Source organism: Thalassophryne amazonica, chromosome 17 (assembly GCF_902500255.1).
Source record: "Thalassophryne amazonica chromosome 17, fThaAma1.1, whole genome shotgun sequence".
NCBI classification, from domain to species: Eukaryota; Metazoa; Chordata; class Actinopteri; order Batrachoidiformes; family Batrachoididae; genus Thalassophryne; species Thalassophryne amazonica.
Window position 1 is genome coordinate 60,720,523 of NC_047119.1, and position 24,114 is coordinate 60,744,636.

At 41.0% G+C, this 24,114-nt stretch overlaps 1 protein-coding gene across 2 annotated transcripts in view; it reads left to right on the forward strand.

Annotated features, from left to right (window-relative positions):
- The window catches only part of acads (acyl-CoA dehydrogenase short chain), a 56,020-nt gene that overhangs the window by 1,498 nt on the left and 30,408 nt on the right, over positions 1-24,114 (forward strand). Inside the window, exon 2 of one of the 2 annotated variants that reach the window (XM_034193074.1) lies at positions 20,719-20,879. In XM_034193074.1, coding sequence (XP_034048965.1) covers positions 20,719-20,879 — 161 coding nt within the window. Of the gene's footprint in view, positions 1-20,718; positions 20,880-21,226; positions 22,068-24,114 lie in introns of those variants that run through there. The other variant, XM_034193075.1, reaches the window with a different exon arrangement.

The following is a 24,114-nucleotide window of genomic DNA, read 5'->3' on the forward strand; positions in this document are numbered from 1 at the left end:
CGAAACAGTCTTCACAGTCCGTTTCACAGCGTCTGTGTGAAGCAGCTCTCACACCGGCCCAAGTTTGAGTCTGTCTCGCACCATAATTGGACAACTTACAACTTTGCGCTCTTGGGCTGTTTTTTTTTTTTTCCTGCCTGCTTCAGAGCAGAGTCTTCGGGAGCATAGTCAGACTAACCCTGCCAGTCCTCAGCTCACGACATTTCATTTCCATTTATTTGTACAAGGACAGCATACAATTACATTATGCTCATCAAGCAGAGATGTTTGTACCAGATTGTAGCTGCAACAGCTAATTTCCATCTGTAGTCCTTGAGGGTCAGGGGGATACACATAGGGCTATTAAATACATCACAAACGAACCTAGAAAATATATAATACTAAATTCATAAAATATATAATATTAAATTCATTCTTACATCATTCATTTCTAAAATACTGTGCCATAACAAAACATTTAAAACAACCATTCATAATTCATCCCTGTCACTCATAACATGCAGCATCAAAACATCAAAATTGTCAAGACATTCATAAATTCATCTAAACCTCTCAATTACTGTACAATATCAAAACACTTGTAAAAAATATTCACCCTTCATACAGTTCATCTCTCAATTTCTATATAGAATCAGAATACTTATTACACATGTTCAGTGTTACCTTTAGCAGTGCTATATATTTAGTGCCTACATCTTTGGTTTTGAAGAAGCCATGATTTTACCTTTACAGAAAATGTCTTAAAGTCTGGTTGTGTTTTTATTTCTTATAATATATTCCACTTCTTTGTGGCTCTATAAGAAAATGTCGATTGTGCAAATGCAGTCTTACATTTGGGAATGGTACACTGCCTCCGAGTGGTTGCTCTTGTTACCCTTGTTGTTGTATCAGAGGACAGGTGAATGAAGTTCTTGAGAGGTGGCGGAGCTTGATTATGAACTATTTTGTATACCATTTGAACCTCATGGAAAAAGATCAAATTTTCAAAGCTGAGCATAGCATATTTGCTCAAAATATGACAATGATGATATTGAATACTTTTTTGATCAAGGATTTTAAGAGCCCTTTTATACAGGGACTCCAAAGGTCTTAACGTTGTTAGATTTGCTTGAGCCCAACTTGTTATACAGTAAGTAAAATGAGGTATTATCATTGCATTTAGAAAGCATTTTGTTGCCTCTGTTGTTAATGTATTTCTTATGCTTTTAAAGTAACTAAATTAAATTTCAAACTGTTTGAGATCTTTTTATATGCTTTTTAAAACTAAGAGTTGAATCTAATGTAAGCCCTAAATATTTGAACTCAGTTACATTTTTTATAATTTGATCATTGATAATAATATTTGGATATACTGTTGTTTTATTCTTAATAGTGAAATACATGGCTGCTGTTTTTTTTTCCAAGTTTAGTGTTAGACAGGATTCCTGAAGCCAGGTAGAAACTCTTCCCATGGCTATAGTTAATTTGCTCACAACCTCAGTCATGTTTGTTCTGTGTGTTTATATTATTGTATCATTTGCGTACATTTGTATGCTCACATTGTCAGGCCCGGTGCATCTCAGTGTAACTCTGTCTGAGCTTGGTGTACACTTGTACTCAACTGTTGATCTCTCTGGTTCAGTTTCCCATACTCAGCGTGACAATAGGACATGTACAAGTTGGGCCACAATGACCTGAAAATTTTGAAGACGTTTACAACCGGGATGAGTTTAACAAACTTTTCCTGACTTGTGCTGAACCCTGCCAGATGGCTCTCCATCATTTCCTGGCACACGCTATCAATCCCTTGATAATTTTCTGAGTACTTTGCCATAATGTTATTGTTCTCTGTCCAGCTGGTACTTCATTTCAGTCAGTTAATAATCTCCCCGTAATCAAAACTAATGCCAACTTTGTGGCTAATTACTAGAGCCTGATCGATAAATCGGCAAGCCGATATCATCAGCCAATATGAGCTATTTGCAGACACATCTGTATCAGTATTTATAATGACCAGTAAATAACAATTAAAAGGAAACGGAGAGATATGGAAGGGCAACTGTGGCGTGAGTGTTGTCATTGCATAGTTTGTCCACCAATGGGCTTTCTGCAGCTAGAACACAACAGTCAGCTGACAGAAGAAGTTTGAGCAACGTCGAAATCGAATCTGCTCGTGGTAAGCTGCTAGTCATGATGTAAAATACATAATAGAATTAAATTTAATGTTGACCCTTTTTTGAAAATCCCCCCCACCCGCAACAAAAAATACAAAAATTATGCACATTTTACATACTTGTAGCATCCCGGGAATGTGAGGTCTCTCCCGACATATGTGAGGTTATCAACAAAGTACTGCTAAACAGAAGTGTGTAGGATGAACAGTAGGTAAAGTCCGCCAGTATGGATTGTCTTTTGAGCAGACTTTTGTGTCACTGCAAAAACACCGTTTGGAGATTTAGCAATTGGCTCTATAACAGGAGTTTGGCTACATTTTTATTAAAATACATAGCAGTCTTATTTATGATAACTACAGTATTTTCCAGAGTACAAGTCACACCAGAGTATAAGTTGCAGGACCTCTCAAACTAGTAAACAAAAAACAAAACAAAAAACAATGCGACTTGTACTCCAAATATATGGTAGTATATTTTCAAGTATTGTTCAAATTCTGTTCATGTCAATAAAACAGTTTAATTTAAAATTTCTGTGTTATCTTGGTAAGGCCCCATTACTAAAGCTACACAAAAAAAAATTTTTAGGGGAAAAATTTGTAGAGCCCGACCGATATATCGGCCGGCTGATATTATCGGCCGATATAAGCCCTTTTCAAAGTACTCACTATCGGCTGAAATTTTCAATTCAATTCAATTTTATTTATATAGCGCCAAATCACAACAAACAGTTGCCCCAAGGTGCTTTATATTGTAAGGCAAGGCCATACAATAATTATGTAAAAACCCCAAAGGTCAAAACGACCCCCTGTGAGCAAGCACTTGGCGACAGTGGGAAGGAAAAACTCCCTTTTAACAGGTAGAAACCTCCAGCAGAACCAGGCTCAAGGAGGGGCAGTCTTCTGCTGGGACTGGTTGGGGCTGAGGGAGAGAACCAGGAAAAAGACATGCTGTGGAGGGGAGCAGAGATCAATCACTAATGATTAAATGCAGAGTGGTGCATACAGAGCAAAAAGAGAAAGAAACACTCAGTGCATTATGGGAACCCCCCAGCAGTCTAAGTCTATAGCAGCATAACTAAGGGATGGTTCAGGGTCACCTGATCCAGCCCTAACTATAAGCTTTAGCAAAAAGGAAAGTTTTAAGCCTAATCTTAAAAGTACAGAGGGTGTCTGTCTCCCTGATCCAAATTGGGAGCTGGTTCCACAGGAGAGGAGCCTGAAAGCTGAAGGCTCTGCCTCTCATTCTACTCTTACAAACCCTAGGAACTACAAGTAAGCCTGCAGTCTGAGAGCGAAGCGCTCTATTGGGGTGATATGGTACTATGAGGTCCCTAAGATAAGAAGGGACCTGATTATTCAAAACCTTATAAGTAAGAAGAAGAATTTTAAATTCTATTCTAGAATTAACAGGAAGCCAATGAAGAGAGGCCAATATGGGTGAGATATGCTCTCTCCTTCTAGTCCCCGTCAGTACTCTAGCTGCAGCATTTTGAATTAACTGAAGGCTTTTCAGGGAACTTTTAGGACAACCTGATAATAATGAATTACAATAGTCCAGCCTAGAGGAAATAAATGCATGAATTAGTTTTTCAGCATCACTCTGAGACAAGACCTTTCTAATTTTAGAGATATTGCGTAAATGCAAAAAGCAGTCTTACATATTTGTTTAATATGCGCTTTGAATGACATATCCTGATCAAAAATGACTCCAAGATTTCTCACAGTATTACTAGAGGTCAGGGTAATGCCATCCAGAGTAAGGATCTGGTTAGACACCATGTTTCTAAGATTTGTGGGGCCAAGTACAATAACTTCAGTTTTATCTGAGTTTAAAAGCAGGAAATTAGAGGTCATCCATGTCCTTATGTCTGTAAGACAATCCTGCAGTTTAGCTAATTGGTGTGTGTCCTCTGGCTTCATGGATAGATAAAGCTGGGTATCATCTGCGTAACAATGAAAATTTAAGCAATGCCGTCTAATAATACTGCCTAAGGGAAGCATGTATAAAGTGAATAAAATTGGTCCTAGCACAGAACCTTGTGGAACTCCATAATTAACCTTAGTCTGTGAAGAAGATTCCCCATTTACATGAACAAATTGTAATCTATTAGATAAATATGATTCAAACCACCGCAGCGCAGTGCCTTTAATACCTATGGCATGCTGTAATCTCTGTAATAAAATTTTATGGTCAACAGTATCAAAAGCAGCACTGAGGTCTAACAGAACAAGCACAGAGATGAGTCCACTGTCCGAGGCCATAAGAAGATCATTTGTAACCTTCACTAATGCTGTTTCTGTACTATGATGAATTCTAAAACCTGACTGAAACTCTTCAAATAGACTATTCCTCTGCAGATGATCAGTTAGCTGTTTTACAACTACCCTTTCAAGAATTTTTGAGAGAAAAGGAAGGTTGGAGATTGGCCTATAATTAGCTAAGATAGCTGAGTCAAGTGATGGCTTTTTAAGTAATGGTTTAATTACTGCCACCTTAAAAGCCTGTGGTACATAGCCAACTAATAAAGATAGATTGATCATATTTAAGATCGAAGCATTAAATAATGGTAGGGCTTCCTTTAGCAGCCTGGTAGGAATGGGGTCCAATAGACATGTTGATGGTTTGGATGATGTAACTAATGAAAATAACTCAGACAGAACAATCTGAGAGAAAGAGTCTAACCAAATACCGGCATCACTGAAAGCAGCCAAAGATAACGATACGTCTTTGGGATGGTTATGAGTAATTTTTTCTCTAATAGTTAAAATTTTATTAGCAAAGAAAGTCATGAAGTCATTACTAGTTAAAGTTAAAGGAATACTTGGCTCAATAGAGCTCTGACTCTTTGTCAGCCTGGCTACAGTGCTGAAAAGAAACCTGGGGTTGTTCTTATTTTCTTCAATTAGTGATGAGTAGTAAGATGTCCTAGCTTTATGGAGGGCTTTTTTATAGAGCAACAGACTCTTTTTCCAGGCTAAGTGAAGATCTTCTAAATTAGTGAGTCGCCATTTCCTCTCCAACTTACGGGTTATCTGCTTTAAGCTGCGAGTTTGTGAGTTATACCACGGAGTCAGGCACTTCTGATTTAAAGCTCTCTTTTTCAGAGGAGCTACAGCATCCAAAGTTGTCTTCAATGAGGATGTAAAACTATTGATGAGATACTCTATCTCACTTACAGAGTTTAGGTAGCTACTCTGCACTGTGTTGGTATATGGCATTAGGGAACATAAAGAAGGAAACATATCCTTAAACCTAGTTACAGCGCTTTCTGAAAGACGTCTAGTGTAATGAAACTTATTCCCCACTGCTGGGTAGTCCATCAGAGTAAATGTAAATGTTATTAAGAAATGATCAGACAGAAGGGAGTTTTCAGGGAATACTGTTAAGTCTTCAATTTCCATACCATAAGTCAGAACAAGATCTAAGATATGATTAAAGTGGTGGGTGGACTCATTTACATTTTGAGCAAAGCCAATTGAGTCTAATAACAGATTAAATGCAGCGTTGAGGCTGTCATTCTCAGCATCTGTGTGGATGTTAAAATCGCCCACTATAATTTATTTAATGCTTCGATCTTAAATATGATCAATCTATCTTTGTTAGTTGGCTATGTACCACAGGCTTTTAAGGTGGCAGTAATTAAACCAGTAATTAAACCATTACTTAAAAAGCCATCACTTGACCCAGCTATCTTAGCTAATTATAGGCCAATCTCCAACCTTCCTTTTCTCTCAAAAATTCTTGAAAGGGTAGTTGTAAAACAGCTAACTGATCATCTGCAGAGGAATGGTCTATTTGAAGAGTTTCAGTCAGGTTTTAGAATTCATCATAGTACAGAAACAGCATTAGTGAAGGTTACAAATGATCTTCTTATGGCCTCGGACAGTGGACTCATCTCTGTGCTTGTTCTGTTAGACCTCAGTGCTGCTTTTGATACTGTTGACCATAAAATTTTATTACAGAGATTAGAGCATGCCATAGGTATTAAAGGCACTGCGCTGCGGTGGTTTGAATCATATTTGTCTAATAGATTACAATTTGTTCATGTAAATGGGGAATCTTCTTCACAGACTAAAGTTAATTATGGAGTTCCACAAGGTTCTGTGCTAGGACCAATTTTATTCACTTTATACATGCTTCCCTTAGGCAGTATTATTAGACGGTATTGCTTAAATTTTCATTGTTACGCAGATGATACCCAGCTTTATCTATCCATGAAGCCAGAGGACACACACCAATTAGCTAAACTGCAGGATTGTCTTACAGACATAAAGACATGGATGACCTCTAATTTCCTGCTTTTAAACTCAGATAAAACTGAAGTTATTGTACTTGGCCCCACAAATCTTAGAAACATGGTGTCTAACCAGATCCTTACTGTGGATGGCATTACCCTGACCTCTAGTAATACTGTGAGAAATCTTGGAGTCATTTTTGATCAGGATATGTCATTCAAAGCGCATATTAAACAAATATGTAGGACTGCTTTTTTGCATTTACGCAATATCTCTAAAATCAGAAAGGTCTTGTCTCAGAGTGATGCTGAAAAACTAATTCATGCATTTATTTCCTCTAGGCTGGACTATTGTAATTCATTATTATCAGGTTGTCCTAAAAGTTCCCTAAAAAGCCTTCAGTTAATTCAAAATGCTGCAGCTAGAGTACTGACGGGGACTAGAAGGAGAGAGCATATCTCACCCATATTGCCCTCTCTTCATTGGCTTCCTGTTAATTCTAGAATAGAATTTAAAATTCTTCTTCTTACTTATAAGGTTTTGAATAATCAGGTCCCATCTTATCTTAGGGACCTCGTAGTACCATATCACCCCAATAGAGCGCTTCGCTCTCAGACTGCAGGCTTACTTGTAGTTCCTAGGGTTTGTAAGAGTAGAATGGGAGGCAGAGCCTTCAGCTTTCAGGCTCCTCTCCTGTGGAACCAGCTCCCAATTCAGATCAGGGAGACAGACACCCTCTCTACTTTTAAGATTAGGCTTAAAACTTTCCTTTTTGCTAAAGCTTATAGTTAGGGCTGGATCAGGTGACCCTGAACCATCCCTTAGTTATGCTGCTATAGACGTAGACTGCTGGGGGGTTCCCATGATGCACTGTTTCTGTTGTGTGGGCCGCCAGAAGAGGAGGTACTGCTGGCCCACCACCAGAGGGCGCCCTGTCTGGAGTGCGGGCTCCAGGCACCAGAGGGCGCAGCCGCCTCACAGGAGCAGCCAGGGTGACAGCTGTCACGCATCACCTGCAACAGCTGTTACCAATCATCTGATCGGCAGGAGTATATCAGCAGGACGACGTCTCCACCTCTTTGCCGAGATATCGTTTCTACCTAGAAGGTAACGTAGCTCAGCTGACGAATTGTATCCTTTTTGGATTTTGTGCGTTGTTCTAAGGAGTATTTTTCCAACGAGAGGTGGAGGTAGGTTTCCTTCCGTTCGGATTCCTGGGTGCAAACGCGCCCTCCTTTAATTGTTCTTTGTTCCTCGCCAGCAGTACCAGGTCCGACACGCGTAGGCAGTGGCCACCTGGGAGTTCGGGACTTGGCGGCTCCAGTATTCCCGGGGTCTGGTGGCGGAGGAAATCGTGTGGTTCCGGTTCTACTTTGGAGAGGCGTCTCCTATCTTCGAGCCTGCCCACACGACACCTTTGTGAATTGACTTTTTTCCATTATTGTAATCTGTAGTGTTTGTTGTGCACATTCACAACAGTAAAGTGTTGTTATTTGACCTATTCCATTGTCCGTTCATTTGCGCCCCCTGTTGTGGGTCCGTGTACTTACACTTTCCCAACAGTTTCTTTCTCTTTTTGCTCTGTATGCACCACTCTGCATTTAATCATTAGTGATCGATCTCTGCTCCCCTCCACAGCATGTCTTTTTCCTGGTTCTCTCCCTCAGCCCCAACCAGTCCCAGCAGAAGACTGCCCCTCCCTGAGCCTGGTTCTGCTGGAGGTTTCTTCCTGTTAAAAGGGAGTTTTTCCTTCCCACTGTAGCCAAGTGCTTGCTCACGGGGTCGTTTTGACCGTTGGGGTTTTACATAATTATTGTATGGCCTTGCCTTACAATATAAAGCGCCTTGGGGCAACTGTTTGTTGTGATTTGGCGCTATATAAAAAAATTGATTGATTGATTGATAATTATCTTATCTGAGCTAAGCACTAAGTCAGACAAAAGTTCTGAAAATTCACAGAGAAACTCATAGTAACGACCAGGTGGACGATAGATAACAACAAATAAAACTGGTTTTTGGGACTTCCAATTTGGATGGACAAGACTAAGAGTCAAGCTTTCAAATGAATTAAAGCTCTGTCTGGGTTTTTGATTAATTAATAAGCTGGAATGGAAGATTGCTGCTAATCCTCCGCCTCGGCCCGTGCCACGAGCGTTCTGGCAGTTAGTGTGACTCGGGGGTGTTGACTCATTTAAACTAACATATTCATCCTGCTGTAACCAGGTTTCTGTAAGGCAGAATAAATCAATATGTTGATCAATTATTATATCATTTACTAACAGGGACTTAGAAGAGAGAGACCTAATGTTTAATAGACCACATTTAACTGTTTTAGTCTGTGGTGCAGTTGAAGGTGCTATATTATTTTTTCTTTTTGAATTTTTATGCTTAAATAGATTTTTGCTGGTTATTGGTGGTCTGGGAGCAGGCACCGTCTCTACGGGAATGGGGTAATGAGGGGATGGCAGGGGGAGAGAAGCTGCAGAGAGGTGTGTAAGACTACAACTCTGCTTCCTGGTCCCAACCCTGGATAGTCACAGTTTGGAGGATTTAAGACAATTGGCCAGATTTCTAGAAATGAGAGCTGCTCCATCCAAAGTGGGATGGATGCCGTCTCTCCTAACAAGACCAGGTTTTCCCCAGAAGCTTTGCCAATTATCTATGAAGCCCACCTCATTTTTTGGACACCACTCAGACAGCCAGCAATTCAAGGAGAACATGCGGCTAAATATGTCACTCCCGGTCCGATTGGGGAGGGGCCCAGAGAAAACTACAGAGTCCGACATTGTTTTTGCAAAGTTACACACCGATTCAATGTTAATTTTAGTGACCTCCGATTGGCGTAACCGGGTGTCATTACTGCCGACGTGAATTACAATCTTACCAAATTTACGCATAGCCTTAGCCAGCAGTTTCAAATTTCCTTCAATGTCGCCTGCTCTGGCCCCCGGAAGACAATTGACTATGGTTGCTGGTGTCGCTAACTTCACATTTCTCAAAACAGAGTCGCCAATAACCAGAGTTTGATCCTCGGTGGGTGTGTCGCCGAGTGGGGAAAAACAATTAGAAATATGAACGGGTTGGTGGTATACACGGGGCTTCTGTTTAGGGCTACGCTTCCTCCTCACAGTCACCCAGTCGGCCTGCTTTCCCGGCTGCTCGGGATCTGCCAGAGGGAAACTAACGGCGGCTAAGCTACCTTGGTCCGCACCGACTACAGGGGCCTGGCTAGCTGTAGAATTTTCCACGGTGCAGAGCCGAGTCTCCAATTCGCCCAGCCTGGCCTCCAAAGCTACTAATAAGCTACACTTATTACAAGTACCATTACTACTAAAGGAGGCCGAGGAATAACTAAACATTTCACAACCAGAGCAGAAAAGTGCAGGAGAGACAGGAGAAGCCGCCATGCTAAACCGGCTAAGAGCTAGTAGCTGCGCTAAGCTAGCGGATTCCTAAAAACACGCAAAGTGAATAACGTGTAAATAATTTAGAGGTGATTCAGCAGAGGGAGTGCTTTAGTTAAGGCACGTGAAGATTACACTGTGAAAAAAATCGTTATCTAGGTAACTAGATCAATCTAACTAGCAGATCTAGCAGATTAAACAGCTAACAGATACAGCAAAACACCGCTGTGCTCCGGAACAGGAAGTGATACAATACCGCAGTGAGAGCCAACCACCAGTACAAAAACAACCACCACCAGCATTCTATCGGCAAATTTTGCCAATAGAATGCCAATAATGTCTCATAAACAGAACAGTTACTGAAATAATGTTTGTCGGCAAAATGGTAAAATGTCCTTGCACCGTTTGTCCAGTAGATGGAGCTCTGACTCCATTCAACTGAGAGCTGCTTACACCCCTGCTTAAATGTGTTCATCACCGGCCCCCATAGTGCCGTCACACTGCACTGATCGGCTGAGAAAAGCATACAAGTAAGTTTATAAGGATGTTGTTTGTAATAACTTTGTGATTACATTCTGCTGCGTTTACACATAACGGCGACAAGTCACGAATGCCACGAAGTCCACATTCTTGGCCGCTGATCACGAATGTGATGATTCAGGGCAGAGGCGTCAGGTGTCCTCAGGAACTGCTACAACCTGTTACCACACGTTACGATTAATGGCACGTGTTGCCGGAGAATTATCAGGAACCATTATGCACGGTCAAGAATAGTGTTCCGTGTTGTTACGCGCTATCGCGCACTATTGCGCGTAACAGCGCATCGTTAAGTTATGTCACGTTGTGAATGAGGTGAATAGTCTCCACACACACACCCATATTCATCCAACCGAATTCAGATCGCTCCAGTTTTTCAGAAGAACTTTGTGACTGCATGCGTAGTTGGGCTCTGTGCCATGGAGTGGCGCAGAGAGGAGGAGGAGGACAGCGCCAGATGTGTGGCTTCATGCGGCTCTCGTCTAGTGCATTTTCCCAAACATCAGGCGCATGCAGCAGGTGGAACACCTGCAGGAGCGTCCCGATGAGCTTCAGCAGGAACTGTGGACCGACATTTGGAGCGGAGTTTATTTGTGCGCACGTGACAGAAAACTGATATGTTGTGGCGCGCAGTGAAATGTGACGCCGTGTTACAAGTCGTGTCAAAACTTGACAGTTTCCGTGTCACTTTGTAATAACGCGTGACAGTTTGGGCTCCAAGAACCATCACAGGAACCACTACGAACGTTGTCACGTTCTATTAAGGATCAATACTCATCAAGACGGATCAACACGCTCAGTTGCGACCTCCACGACGTGAGACGAAATGAGGGTGGTGTGACATTCATGGACGATTTCTTGACAGGCAAAAACATGCTCCACGAATATCAAGAATATCACACACCAACACGCACTATTAAGAAACATTCAGATGCCTTAAGTCACATTAAGAATGTCAGGAATGTGTCACGAATGACAGAAAAATGACATTCGTAACGCGTCTTGCTTATGTGTAAACGCACCTTTCACCCCACATTTCTCCCATGTCAGTTCAACTCAGTTTGATTAACTCAGTCTATGTAATAATGTGTCAAATGTGCTTCATTGCGTCGGTCATGCATTTTATTAAGCTCACGTTGTGTAGACCTTATTTCTGGCATGAAAAACCTTCGTTTACTGCTAAGAGGTTGAAACATTCGGATTCACTGGTCGTCCGCAAGGGTTCTGGGAATTACTGCCGTTCGCCATTATACACCTGCAGAACCGCCGTTTATCTGGCAGGTGTTCGCCGTTTATCCAACACGGCTCTGTATCACTCATAATGAGGTTGAGAGATACTTTTCTTCTGCTAAGGACGTTATGGTGAGATGTTGATCAATAAATGAACCAAATTGACCTACGGAGATATTACCCTTCATATTTTTGGGTTCATAAATTGTATTATAAGCTTGAGTGTGACTCGTTTTTCCAAGCCCAGTAGACTTAATTTATAATGTTTATAGGAGAGGCTGTCACACATTTGCCCACTTAGCAGTTTATGAGTTGGTCGTGAGTTGCAGAATGGGTAAACACCATCTTATTTTATTTAGAGCAATAAGTACATTCTTTGTGTGTCTGTCACCCCTTAAGCCTCCACTTCGAGCTGTAATTTGATTTATTAGGTGAACTTGCTTAGTCTGCTAATTGCACTTTCCTTTCTTCCTTTCTGTTTTTGTGATCGCTGTGGGTTCAGGACCATGACCCTTGTCTGCGGACTTGATTAGGTGACTGACTTGCTCTGGGCAGAAGACACTTTGACATGGGTCGCACCTTGTTTATTTTATTTTATTTATTAATTTATTTTTGAATGATGCTAATGTGCACAGTGTACCACTCCCTGCCTTTTTTCTTCCTTACATCAATGGTACCATTGATTTGGTTCACTGTTGTATTTTTATCCCGATATGTGTGGGAATTCTTTCAGGACTGAGTTTGTTTTTCCAATCAGTTTATTCCCCAAGGTGGCTTGTTGTTGGTGGAATTTTTCTTCCCTTATTGCAAGCCAGTACAGACAATCTGTTGTTTTGGAGTTTTTCCACTGCTGTCACTTGTTCTTATTAGGACTTTGGGTGTTAGTGTGTATGAGTTTGGGGTTAGGGTTTTTTTTTTAAGGGTGGTATTACCTCCGGCTCTCTCGGGTTTAGGGCAGTCTTATTTTTGTTGTTAGTACAACCCTAATTCCAATGAAGTTGGGACGTTGTGTAAAATGTAAATAAAAACAGTGATTTGCAAATCCTCTTCAGCCTATATTCAATTGAATACACCACGAAGACAAGATATTTAATGTTCAAACTGATCGACTTTATTGTTTTTGTGCAAATATTTGCTCATTTTGAAATGGATGCCTACAACACGTTTCAAAAAAGCTGGGACAGTGGTATGTTTACCACCGTGTTACATCACCTTTCCTTCTAACAACACTCAATAAGCATTTGGCAACTGAGGACACTAATTGTTGAAGTATTGTAGGTGGAGTTCTTTCTCGTTCTTGCTTGATGTATGACTTCAGTTCAACAATTTGGGGTCTCCGTTGTTGTATTTTGCACTTCATAATGTGCCACATTTTCAATGGGTGACAGGTCTGGACTGCAGGCAGGCCAGTCTAGTACCTGCACTCTTTTACTATGAAGCCACGCTGTTGTAACACGTGCAAATTGTGGCTTGGCATTGTCTTGCTTAAATAAGCAGGGACGTCCCTGAAAAAGACGTTGCTTGGATGACAGCATGTGTTGCTCCAAAACCTGGATGTACCTTTCAGCATTGATGGTGCCATTACAGATGTGTAAGTTGCCCATGTCATGGGCACTAACACACCCCCATACCATCACAGATGCTGGATTTTGAACTTTGCGCTGATAACAGTCTGGATGGTCGTTTTCCTCTTTTGTCCAGAGGACACAACGTCCATGATTTCCAAAAACAACTTAAAATGTGGACTCATCAGACCACAGCACACTTTTCCACTTTGCATCTGTCCATTTCAAATGAGCTCGGCCCAGAGAAGGTGGTGGCATTTCTGGATGTTGTTGATGTATGGCTTTCGCTTTGCATGGTAGAGTTTAGGGATGCCGGAAAAAATCAATTCACGTCCGAATCGCGATTCTTATTTATTAAGATTCTGAATCGATCCAACATGTCCAAGAATCAATTTTTAAAAAGCATTTTTAAACATTTTCTTGCTTATTCGATGTGTGTACTGTTTGTCAGGCATTGGCCTCTGTACTACAGTGTCCCCGCAAGGGCAGGGTCCGGTGTGCTTCAAACATTCGTGAGCTGCAGCTTAGCATGGTGGGCGAAGAGCTAATTCAGCCAGCACTGTCTTTGCTGAAGGCAAATGTTTGGGCGCATTTTCGATTTTATTATTTGCTGCGTAAGAAGGAGCTTGATATGACTTATGCATTGTGCAAAATCTGCAAAATGAAAGTCAAGTACTTCGGAAACACTTCAAATTTGCAAGCCCACATGCTACGCCATCACCCATTGCTAAAAGAAGCGGATGAGCGGTATCTGCCGACTACTGATCAGTGCTTCGCTAAACTGCCAGCCAACTCTGAACGAGCAAAGCAGATAAGTAAATTTACATCTTTAGAATCACTTGATTAACCTTGTAAAGCTCCATTTTCTTAAACATAAACATTTTCTTAAGTAATATAACTATTGCTCTTTCAATCAAAAATCAATTCTGAATTGAATCGTCACCCCAAGAATCGGAATCGATTTGAATCGTGAGTTGTTGTACGATTCACATCCCTAGTAGAGTTTTAACTTGCAGCTGTAGATGTAATGATGAACTGTGTTAACTAACAATGGTTTTCTGAAGTGTTCCTGAGCCCACGTGGTAAGATCCTTTACACAATGATGTCGGTGTTTAATGCAGTGCCACCTGAGGGAACAAAGGTCTTCATTGTCCATGGGTGAGTCAAGTTTTTCACTCCAACTTTAACTCAAAATCAAGAGGGCCATCTTAATAATAAGAAAACACACTTTGTACCCACAAATGGAATTGCCAATAAAAATGGGCAGTATCTCATTATTGTAGGGACACTACTATAGAAGAAGCTTTTTGCTTGTTAATGTTTATGTCCCCAATTTTGATGACACTGAATTTGCTAACAAATTATTAGGGAGTCTTCTCTTTTTTTGGATACATAATCTTTAATCTTGGGAGGGGATCTCAATTGTGTTTTTGACCCATGAATGGATTGATCTAATCCCCATAATTTATCTCACTCTGCTTTGTCTGAAATATTTTACAATTTTATGCTGCATAATGGTGTTGTTGACCCTTGGAGAGCTCGTAATTCCTCTTCAAAAATTTTTCTATTTCCCCCCAGTTTATCGATATTATTCTAGAACTGACTACTTCCTAATAGATAGTACTTTCAATACCCAGGTCGTGGACACAGATTATTTAAGCATAGTAAATTCCAATCTTGCACCCTTTTTTTAAGCGTTCATTTTGTTAATTATAGATAAAGTCCCCTGCTTTGGAGGTTTAATTACTAGTGTGTTTTTATTTGGTTCAGTTTTTATTTAAACTACTTTTGTGTTGTGGGCTGGGGTGTTTGGCTGGTTTGGTTTTTGTTTTCTGTTTCTCCCACCAGGTGGTATGCTTTCAGGACTGAGTGGCTGAGCATCAGGACCTCACCCTGAACACCTGAGGCTTGTTATCACGTGCAGGTCATCAGGACTCACAGCTGTGGTGTATTTTGTCTTAATCAGAGATTGCTGCATTTAAACCTTGAATGCACAGTGTGTGATTGCCAGAGACTCGACCTTGTGAGCAGACGTGTGAGATCGACGTCAGGAGAACAATCTCACCATCACGGACGCAGAGACCGCTCCAGGTTTGACGCCACAGTCTGTGAAGGAGGATTGGGTGAGGTCTCACGCTCTTCAGCACACTTCCTGAGGTAATTTGGTTTTGGTGACTTTTATGAAGTAATGACAGTGGATTGGTGTCCCTCACACCTTGTGTTAGTGAGCTGTCACGTTATGCTAATTGTCTAATCAGCTTCTGCTGCAGTGGAGATTTGAACTGAGTTGTTCCGTGCCTGCAGGGTAAGAAGCTGATGTATAGCTTTAAGCCAGGAAGTGTTTGCTGATTGCGTGCACCTTTGAGTTGTGTCTCTCTGTGTGGAGTTGGACTCACGTCATGTTTTCTTTCTTCACAGACTCGGTTTGTCGCGGCCACCTGGGGGGTGTCGGCGGGGTCCCTGGGTCCGAACTGCTGTGGCTCCGGACCGTTTGCGCTGTTAAGAGCACGCCGTGTTTTCACCTCACCAGACTGCGGACGTTTTAGTTGTTTAGCACTATTCACTGTTATGTTTATTAAATTCTGTTATCCTTTTGAACCGTGCTCTGCTTATTTCATGCTTGGTCCTTTCAAACACTGGGTCGGTACTCCGACCGCGTCCGAAACATAACATTTTGGAATGTATGGTGGCTGATTTTGCACATTTATTTTGCTTTTGATCTTTCTCTGCCTCTCCTCCACTATATAGGTGTCTATATTGTATTATGAAATTGTTGACGCAGGTTTAGAACCAAATACCCGATGCTGGCATTTATGCAACATGCTGTCTGGCAGCAAATTACACCTCCTTTCCACAGTTTTGTGGTTGTCAGTGTCATTTCTTTTTGTGTAGCATAGTTCCAGATGACTGATAAAGACATGCTTTGTAAGACATTTTTTTGCTTGACTAAAATCTTTGTCTTACGAATGCTTTTAATCAAATTAACCCGATTGCATCTTTCTCCATATTTGAAAAGATGATGAAACCCTTAAAGTAATCTGCCCCTGCTGTTAGCCTTCTTGCCTTATTTTCAGTGTTTGTATATTTGATGTTTTTAATCTCAATAAATGGTTTCTGCAAGATGATTTCTGTTTTTTTTTTTTTTTTTTTTTTTTGGAATGACAAAGATGGACGGGATTAGTAATGAGCCTATCAGAGGGACAGTGCATGCAGCACAGTTTGGAGGCAAAGGAATATTGTTTGGACATGTGCAGAGGAAATATGTAGCGTATATCTGGAGAAGGATGCTGAGGATGGAGCCGACAGGCAGGAAGAGAAGAGGGAGGCTAAAGAGGAGTTTTATGGAGGTGGGGGAGGACATGCGGGTTGGTGTGACCGAGGAAGATGCAGGAACATGCAGAGGACAGGGTGAGAGGGTGGAGACAGGTGATCTGTGGCAACCCCTAATGGGAGCAGCCAAAAGAAGAAGGAGCAACAAATTAGTTTTTAATTTGTGAAAACGTTCACAGAGCTTATGTCCTGTTGTTCTGAATTTTCTACTGTGAGTAATAACTAAAATATTGCAAACAATATGTTCTTTAATCAAACAGTGTAGATTTTCATCCTTTATCGACCATCAAAATTATTTACCGGTAAATATTTACCGATTTTATCTGTGACACAACTCCAACTGAATGTGACATTTCTTGAACCAAAGTGACCTGATGCCCCTAAAATGCCCCAGTGGGCCACTGGATCCGTGTTATTTATCTCCAGTAGTCTGCAGCACGTTGTCTTGTTGAAGACAACGCTCAGCACGTAGGGCCTTTTCTTCTCTTCAAAAAGTATATTAAATAAAGCACTGATTTTTTTTTTTTTTTTTCTCCTACTGGTTTTGATATATTAGACCACATCTATAAGAAAACCAAACTTATTGCAATTTCAGGAGTGCCAGAACATTTTTTTTTATAAATATGCTTGATTTTAAATTTTTCTAAAAATGGCCTGGTTTCACATCATTTGGCCACATGGCCAGTTAAATAACAGTTAATATTTTCATTATGGGTTCTTACATATCTGAAGATGTTGAGCGATGTGTTTTTTTTTCCATATTTAATACTTGTAAATGTTTGATGGAGGTGAAGTTATTAAATTAAATTATTTCTTCAAGTGAAATGTAGGTTTGAGAGCTGCCAAATAGACTTTTCACAGCACAAGTTTCACTCATATTTTAGTTACAAACAATAAAAAAACCCAACAATTTTTATCCAGTTCACAACATTTATTAAAGGTCACAAACACCACAGGTGATGATGAGCTATTACTTGTATATATTCACCACAGCATAAATGATGAATGATTTAATACTAACCCAAGATCATGTACCTTTTGCTAACATCAGATTGAGTGCGACAAGTACTTACATGTATCAGTGACCCGTTCAACTTGTAGCTGTATTACCTGATTCTAAATGATTAGATAATCAGCAAATGCAAATTATTTTGTTCGCCCTTGATAACCTTTTATTCAGATTTACTGAATCAAGGTCCTATGATATGATGCTAACAATAAAGTCATAATGAAAACCATTGCACATTTTGTAATTGTACTGTACTGTAATAATTCTTACTGTATGGTCCAACATGACAACTCGAACACCTGAATTCATATACAAAAAAGTAAAAAATGATAACTCCAGAAGGAAGGCCAGTAACAACAGAAATTTTGATCATATCATCTGCAGATATGTACATGGTGAAAATATTTTGTTATTCATCTGACCACATGGCCAAATGAGGATGTGAAAACAGGCAATTTTTTAAGAATTAAAAATCGAGCATATGTATTAAATTTGTTCTGGCACTCCTGAAATGCACGCGAGAAGACAGCAGCTGTTCCCAGCAGCTTTTGCCAGCAGAAAATAAAAATACATGCCACCCACGGGATTTGAACCCACGCCTTACAAAAGCTCTGCTTGTCAGTCGGAAACTTTACCAGTGAGCTACCATTGCTATCCTGTGACAGATGCTGGAAACTGCCTCATATCAGGAAGCACATGGATGTATTAAAAAAAATTAAAATGACGCACCATATAAAAACATCGCACTGTATTAAATCACTCTCATCAAGTGGGCAATACAAATATGATCTGTCTGTTCCTCTGTAGATGACCCATGGTCACTGACGCACAGTCATGAAATAACATGAATGACAAGCAGTTCTCTTGTCTCATTCATGTCCACATCTGCTGGCGCTTATCCTGCCAGCCCGTGCGCGTGTCCTGCCGACATGCTTGTCTTGTGGATGGCGCACTGCAGGACACCGCGTCATGTGGAACAGCGGTCACGTGGGTGATATGACAGATTGCCTGCTGTGTATTATGATCTGACAGTCCGTTTCAACTGGGGAGCAGCCTGTCCAGGTGCACGCTGTGCATGCGCGCTCACTGCAGCCCGTCACCACAATGATATATGTTTTTATTTATGTCCACTTGATGACAGCAGACACGTGTGTCACAGTGGCCAGTTGTTAGTCCATGTCTGTCCAAACACAGTACTGTCCACCTGGGATGTCCAGAATGACAGCTGCTTTAGTGTGCAGCCACACCTCCTGTCAGTTTTTAGCACACACACCAAAGCCACACTCCACATTTTCTAAGTGCCATGCAAGCGGTGTCAGATGTTCATGCGTGTCACCTGGAATTTGTCCGACACCTGCCGTGAGAGGTTTCGATGGCCTCGCATAGCGCACACTCTGTCTGTGAGCCGCTGGTGTGCACAAATAGTTGTAGCAACAGGTGTACGAGGCATTGGAAGCAGCTAGGAAATTATACGGTTTGTATACAATTCCTGCTTCATGCGCACTTAAAGCTAGAGTTGGTAGTCCTGGAGAGCTAGCAAAAGAGCTAGGAAGATTTGAAAGTAGTACCTCCTCTAGGTTCCACCCCCTCCCCCCTACCCTGTCAGTGTCTTGTCCAAAGCCACACCCCCATAATCTTGAACGTGCATCTGTCTGTGGGACTCAGCAGGGCAGTGGAGAGCTGACTAAAGGCCCCCTGATTCAAGCATGTCTTAAATTCATACAGTAGCACGCACATCGTCGGGATGATCCTGTCTGCTGTGATCCCAGTTGGATGCCGTTCTTTGTTCTACTACTTGCTCTGTTCACTTCTTTACTCCACTTGAGCTGCACATCATGTTGGCGATTAGATCACGCCACGTAGCACGACATTTATGCATGAAAGATTTTTTGAACATTTCAGCTCGCCAAGTGGAGTAAAGAAGTAGTGAACAGAGCGAGTGGTGACGTCAGCGGATCACATCAGAGCGCAGCTTGTCTGAATGATTATAACAAGATGTTAAATCTGTTATAAACATATTTAACAGCTGCACACAAGAAGGTAAGAACACCCAACTGTTTTACCAAGCCATGACAAGGTAAACATGACAATTACCTTTTTAGACGGTTCAAAATGCTTTCTGCAGCTTGTTAGGCTTGTGCGTGTGAACAGCTGAAGCTGGAGCATTCCTCTGTGATTCAGGAAGTGATTACAGCCGTTTTCAAGGGCCAGTTTGCAGAGAAATTGATTAATACGACATGGCAAAATCCGGTGGAAGTGGTAGTTTCGGCTGTATTCCCTCTGAGGAAGGAGGGACAGAGGGGGCCGTTGAGCCTTGTGACGCGAGCTGGAAGAACTAGACATGAAGGCATCTGATTGGTTTTTGAGAGCGGACCGCCAGGCTTATATTGGTCAGAGTTTTAGCGATCCTACAGCAATGTACAGGGGCTGTGGCTTCAACACTATTTGAGATACAGACCTTATATTTTGAGTTTTTACATATCTGTGGTAGAGGAGCATCTGCAGATCTTTTCAGAAGACCCTGAGAGGGTGACCTGGGACCTGCCAGGTGATTTGAGATGTACTGATCCTTTAGCAGTTGTCATATCTCACTCTATTTCATCTAAATATACCCAATATCAATAAAAGCTGACATATTGTTAAACAGTTTTTTAAAGCATATTTCACTCTCCTTCACTTCAAATACACACCAAGTCTGTTTCTGATGGATAGTGCATGTGATATACCCTTCTAATCAGGTTGTGATTTCTCCAAAAGATGTTGTTCATTATGGCTGTTTTCGTCCTGTTTATAAAGACAGGACAGGTGAAATGAAAGATAAGCAAATAGTTTCTCTGTGTCCTCTTTGTTTTTGCTTCTCAGTTTTTTTGAGGAGAGATTTTATCTCAATGACAGCAGCACAATGACATCACAGGAGCACACAGGATTCTGTGACAACTGTAATGATACATAACTGTTTATTTACAGCATTCTGTAGAATGAAAGGTTTTATGTTGATTTTTTTGGTGATTTTTTTCAGGTTTCTTAAAGCTTGCTATAATTACGTCTACAAGTGATTGTGATGTCTCAATTATGACACATCACACCATAAGTGAATTATTGTCAAAAATGGTTGCGTCCAAGTTTACCGATGGATGAGCTATCTAGTGAAGCATTTGTTTTATTTGTTTGTCTCACTGCTGTGACCACACACAAAATTTTCTTCTTTTAAAGATGTTCAGTGAATATTAACAATTTTTTTTTTCTGTCACTCAGCCCTCAGCTTGTGTATGAGGAGTTGTCGGCTTCTGTCTCAGCTGGCAGAGTTACCAGAGACGCATCAGATTCTAAGACAGACATGCAGAGACTACGCCAACAGAGAACTTGCTCCGATAGCTGCAAAACTAGACAGAGAGCATTCCTACCCTAACAAACAGGTACTCACTCTTACAACAACCTTTGGATAAAGATCACACGTGTATGTGGATCACAGTTTTTCCTCATTTTATGTTACAGCCTTATTCCAAAATGTGTGAAATTAATTTTTTCCCTCAAAATTCTACACACAATTAGGGTTGGGCTGTAATTTTTTTATACCGGTATACTGGTAATAATAATTCTACCGGTAAGAAATTTCATCTCACCGGTAAGAAAATAAAACTTAAAAAAAAGAGCGGCAGGGTTGAGATGCTTTGTGCAACCGCGCGGCACACCTTACTGACGTCACAGAGCCAAAGGTGTAGCAGAGCGGGGCAGAAAAGATGACAAAAGAGACAAAAACAAGCATGGCTGAAGGCTTGGGAGACGCGGAGACAGCAGACGATGAGATTGTTGCTAAACGGGGAGGTACCTCCGTCATTTGGAACTATTTTGGTTTCTACAAAGCAGACGTGGAGCAAGAGACAGTAATATGTAAAGTTTGTAAAGCTACGGTGAACGCAAAAGGAGGAAACAAGACAAATTTTTTACAATCTCAAACACAATCACAAAATTGAATACGAAGAGTGCATCAAGAAGCGAGAGACAGAACCAGATAAGTCAAAACTTTCTCAGTCAAAAATACAAAATGCATTTGCTCACAGCATTCCTTACGACAAGAAAAGTAAACAGTGGCAAGAACCAATTGATGCTGTGACTTATTATTTGGACAAAGACATGGTGCCTATTTACTTTGTTGAAAAGGAAGGATTTAATCGCCTCCTCCGCAAATTTGAGCCCAGATACATAATGCCTTCACTAAAATATTTCTCAAAAACCGCCATTCCTACATTATATCAAGAATGTCACGAAAAACTAAAAGCAAAGATGACTACAGTGGAGTTTTTTGCCTCGACGACAGATTTGTGGACTAGTCGAGTGACTGAACCATACATCAGCCTCACCGTTCACTACATAACCAGTGACTGGACTCTAAAATCCTCCTGTCTCCAAACAAGTTTTTTTTCCTGGAGATCACACAGGTGAAAACATCTCAAACGAGTTAAAGGCGTTTCTTAATGAATGGGAGCTGGACGAGAAGAAACAAGTGTGCATAACCACGGACAGTGGATCTAATGTGAAAGCTGCAGCCCTGAACGAGTGGATGAGACTTGCTTGCTTTGGACACTCGCTGCACAGTGCCATCGGTAAGTGTGCTTTTTTCCCCCCTCAACTGCACCTTTTACTGCTTTTAGCTTTGTTATATGTCATTTGTTTTTCTTCAAACAATTACAAAACAAATTAATTACATTGAAAATTAAGTAAAATATAATAAAATGTATATACATTACTCACAAATGTTGGGGATATTATGCTTTCATTCTAAATTCCTTTTTTGAACTTTGAATGCACATTAAGTCAATCTGTAAAGATTTTAGTGCATTTTAAAATTTATCTGAAATTTAGAATGAAAGCAGAATATCCATAACTTTTTGTGAGTAGTGTATTTTTAATATGTTGGTTTTCTCAACCAAAAGTCTTTAAACCATGCCATAACTTTTTGAAACTCATGCTAAGTTCATGTTTAGAAGGTTCAGCATGATTTACATATTGCTTGTTTTGCACCTTTCTAACAGTTGGAAACTGTTAAATTTAAGTTTACAGAACGTTTAGTATTTTACATGTTGCTCATTTTGCACTGCTTACTTTGTACTGGTCATGTTTTGCATAAATAAATGCACTTTACATTTAGATACGAGTGTATTTATTTACATGGTTCAACTTTTTTATTTTTTTTATTTTTTTACCAGGCTCTTAAATATAATTATCGTTATTTTTATTGTTTTCGTGATACATTGTAAAATTTATTGTGATAAAGGCTAAGGTCAATATTGCCCAGCCCTACACACAATACCCCATAATGACAATATAAAAAAGTTTTAGATTTTTGATCATGAGAAACAAAATTCTCTGGTCTGATGAGACAGAAATTGAACTCTTTGGTGTGAATGCCAGGCGTCATGTTTGGAGGAAATACTTTTAATAAATTTGTAAAAAAACAAACAAAAAAAACTTTTTCATGTTGTCATTATGGGGTGTTGTGAGTAAAGTGTTGAGAGAAAAAAAAAAGAACTTTCTCCATTTTCGAATAAGGCTGTAACATAACAAAATGTGAAAAAAGTGCAGCGCTGTGAATACTTTCCGGATGCGGAGCGTGTGTGTCTGTATGCTAGGCATCCTTCAGTCTCGAGAGACTATAGAGTTGTGCTCTGGGTGTTGACTCTGGTAACGTCAGGTGTGGCTGGACAGGCCAATGCGGGAATGACAGTCCCTCCGGCAGAGAGCACAGATGAAGTCTGTCGCTGGTCTGTCTGCTTGGGCTTCTTGCTCTCTTTTCCTCATGCTGCTGAGCCAGTGTCTCTTCAAACCTAAAGAGACCTTTGTGCACAGTCTGTCTCCAGGCTGACCATTCTAGAGCTGTTTTTTCCCAGTTGTTCTGGTCGATGCTCAAGGCTTTTAGGTCCCTTTTGCACATGTCTTTTGAGCGTAGCTGAGGTCTGCCTGTGGGACATTTTACCTGCACAAGTTCTCCGTACAGGAGGTCTTTAGGCATCCGACCATCATCTATGCGCACAACATGGCCAAGCCAGCGCAGCCATCTTTGTTTCAGCAACACGTACATGCTGGTGCTTCCCGCTCTTTCCAGAACAGTGTTTGGAACCTTGTCCTACCAGGTGATGTTCAGGATGCGTCTGAGGCACCGCATGTGGAAGGCGTTGAGCATCCTTTCCTGTCGGGCATGCAAGGTCCAGGTCTCACTGCCATACAGGAGGGTGCTCACAACGCAGGGTCTGTAAATCTGGATCTTTGCGTGCTCGGTCAGCTTGCTATTGTTCCAGGCTGTCTTTGTCAGTCTGGACATGGTGGTAGCTGCCTTGCCAATGTGCTTGTTGAGCTCTGCTTGGGACTCTGACAAGGACGGTCGCATTCCTCCCCTCTCCTCTCCTCCTTTCTGCTCTCTATCTCTGCTCTGACCTTCAAAGTCTCAGCTTCACCAGACTGTGAATTCTTCAAAATATGATTTGGATTAATTATGGAATTGATCAGCTGGTCACTCAACGCCATTGACACCATTTGTTTTCACCAAAGAGATCAGGGTTGGGGGACCCTGCATACCCTGATGGAACCTACCCAGCGGGCTATGCTCTCGACGCCTGGGAGAATGGAGTGTGACATGTGGCTCCACTCTCTGTG